At 40.7% G+C, this 2,845-nt stretch overlaps 1 protein-coding gene across 1 annotated transcript; it reads left to right on the forward strand.

Annotated features, from left to right (window-relative positions):
* The first annotated feature begins 296 nt into the window (after window positions 1-296).
* Window positions 297-2,321, forward strand: LOC122040352 (36.4 kDa proline-rich protein-like). The gene is made up of 3 exons (XM_042599672.1): window positions 297-625; window positions 1,863-1,926; window positions 2,034-2,321. The coding sequence occupies exons 1-3, from the start codon at window positions 297-299 to the stop codon at window positions 2,319-2,321; spliced, it is 681 nt and encodes a 226-aa protein (XP_042455606.1).
* The last annotated feature ends 524 nt before the right edge of the window (window positions 2,322-2,845 follow it).

The following is a 2,845-nucleotide window of genomic DNA, read 5'->3' on the forward strand; positions in this document are numbered from 1 at the left end:
GTTGGTATACCAAACTTCAGTATAGGTATACTGAGTGGTGGAAGAGGTGGACTACCTTTGGAAGAAGATAGTGGAAAAACTTTGATATTATTTTTTAAACATTAATGTTTAGACAGAGGCTGTTGAGCCCCTCATTTTAGAACTAACAGATTTTATCATATGAATAATGTCCCTATCTTTTTTTCGAGGGTAACTGTTCACATGGGGGTTGTCGGCGTTGGCTCGCAGGCTACATGTACAGCCCCTCTTCTTCTTTTTACGCTCCTCCCACCAGCAAGTAATCTTCATCTTCGACAATGGCTCTTGTGGTGGTGGTTCTGATGATGACGCTCATCGCTACCTGCGCTTCCTTCTGGCTTCCGCTCACTGCTCCACTGCCGATCACAGAGCCATTCTACGCCTCGAAGCCTCCAAAGTCACCGCCGATCACAGAGCTGCCACAGCTGCCGCTTCCACCTCCACCACCCACCTTGCAGCCACCACTCACGGCCTCCAATGAGCCCTTCAAGGCCCTCAAGCACTCAAAGTCGGCTACAAAGTTGCCCCCAAATCCGTCGTCTCCATCGATTGAGCTGCTGCCGATTCAGCAGCCAACACAGCAGCTTCCACCACCCCCACCACACCTGTGACCTGTGACCTGTGAACCTTGTGAATTCATCCCTTTCTAGCTAGTAAATAATGTTAGGGATGATGTTTATCTAGTCCAGTTTAATGAAATTATGAGGTTTTCAACTAAGAAAAATGCACTGTGCAAGGTTATTAAACAACTGTGCTAGACAGTACATTGATACGTCGACAGCAAAGTGGGACAAATATGATTCACTACACATGATATCTGTCCCATTGTAGAATATTTAACTATAAGCTTAAAAACTTGCACAGATCTTTTAAAAATATAAGTAAGTCACTAAGAACTTACTAAGTTCTATGAGGAACAGAAACCTTGAATGAGGCTTCAAGGGCTTCTTTATAATTTTCTTCATCTTAATTAATAAGCATGTGAGTTTTAATTAAATCATATACTAAAAAATAAAAGAAAAGAAAGAAAAAAAAAGACAGACAAAGACAAAGACAAAGTGTGAATAATCAAAATATCTGCACATATTTTAATTAACGTAGTGAATTCAAGGGATTATAAATATTTTATTTGAATGAAACTAGTGAAAATTTGAGATCTTGTAAGGTATTATTATTTCTATGATGTGGAGATTTGAACCAAAAAAGTGATATCTAAAGATTTGATAATGGATGCATTTTATTTTCTGGTGGAAGACTACGTTGATGTCGGAATTACTTAATACAATATGTTTCATAAAGAGACTGAGAGTACTCTTCTCAATCAAGATTCACGCTTTCCTGTTTTTCATGTGCAATGGATAAGAATTGAATTGTGATTTTTTTGATTGGGTGATGGTAGTGGTGTTTCCTTTTACAACTAGCTGGTACAAGTGTAATATCATTTTGATTTGTGTGCATGCCTCTGCTATAGACACTTCTAATAAACTTACGTATACTGAAATTTGGTATACCGAATTTCTTTATACTAAAACTTCGGTATACCGAAGATTTTGTGTGTCAAGTGTCGGTATACTAAAGTTCGCTAAATCGAAATTCTTTATATTGAAACTTTGGTATACCGAAGTTTTAGTGAACCAAGTGTTGATATACCAAAGTTCGATATACCAAACTTCAGTATAAGTATACTGAGTGGTGGCAGAGGTGGACTACCTGTGGCAGAAGAAAGTGGAAAAATATTGATATTATTTTTTAATCATTAATTTTTAGACAGAGGTTGTTGAGCCCCTCATTTTAGAACATACAGATTTAATCATCTGTATAATGTCCCTGTCTTTTTTTGCGAGGGGGACTGTTCACATGGGGGTTGACGCCGCCGACTCGCAGGCTACATGTACTGCCCCTCCTCTTGTTCTTTATATGCTCCTCCCACTAGCTAGTAATCTTCATCTTCGACAATGACTCTTGTGATGGTGGTTCTGATGAAGACGCTCGCCGCGACATGTGCTTCCTTCTAGCTTCCGCTCTCTGCTCCATCGCCGATCCCAGAGCCATTCGACCTCTCGAAGCCTCCAAAGTCACCGCCGATCACAGAGCTGCCACAACTGCCGCTTCCACCTCCACCACCCACCTTCCTGTCACCAATCACGGCCTCCAATGAGCCCTTCAAGGCCCCCAAGCCCGCAAAGTCGGTTCCAAAGTTGCCCTCAAAGCCGCCGTCTCCATCGATTGAGCTGCCGCCGATTGAGTTACCGCCGATTCAGCTGCCACCGCAGCCGCTTGCACCACCCCCACCACCCCTGTGACCGGTGACCTGTGAACCCTGTGAATTCATCCCTTTCTTGCTGGTAAATAATGTTAGGGATGATGTTTATCTATTCCAGTTTAATGAAATTATGAGGTTTTTCATCTAAAAAAAATGCACAGTGCAAGGTTATTAAACGATTGTGCTAGACAGTATATTGAAACGTCGACAACAAAGTGGGACAAATATGATTCACTAAACATGATATCTGTCTCATTATAGAATATATAACTATAAACTTGAAAACTTGAACATAACTTTTAAAAATATATGCAAGTCACTAAGAACTTACTAAGTTCTACGAGGAAAAGAGACCTTGAATGAGGCTTCAAGGGCTTCTTTATAATTTTCTTCATCTATATTAATAAGCATGTGAGTTTTAAAATGAGGTCGGAAACTAGACTAGATTCGGTGGTCTTCCAGCTTACACCTACTCGTATCAGGTATGACGCCAAATCCTTATCAACGCCTCTATTTCTTGTTCGAGACTGAGGGATGGTCGAGGGATTTATATAGAAAGACCAG

The sequence above is a fragment of the Zingiber officinale genome, chromosome 2A (genome assembly GCF_018446385.1).
Source record: "Zingiber officinale cultivar Zhangliang chromosome 2A, Zo_v1.1, whole genome shotgun sequence".
Lineage (NCBI taxonomy): Eukaryota > Viridiplantae > Streptophyta > Magnoliopsida > Zingiberales > Zingiberaceae > Zingiber > Zingiber officinale.

Coding starts and splice junctions, on each gene's coding strand:
- LOC122040352 (XM_042599672.1), top strand. CDS start 297: ATGGCTCTTGTGGTGGTGGTTCTGATGATGACGCTCATCGCTACCTGC. Junction 626..1,862: donor CCACCACCCCCACCACACCT/GTGACCTGTGAC, acceptor TTTTTTTGCGAG/GGGGACTGTTCACATGGGGG. Junction 1,927..2,033: donor CATGTACTGCCCCTCCTCTT/GTTCTTTATATG, acceptor GCTTCCTTCTAG/CTTCCGCTCTCTGCTCCATC.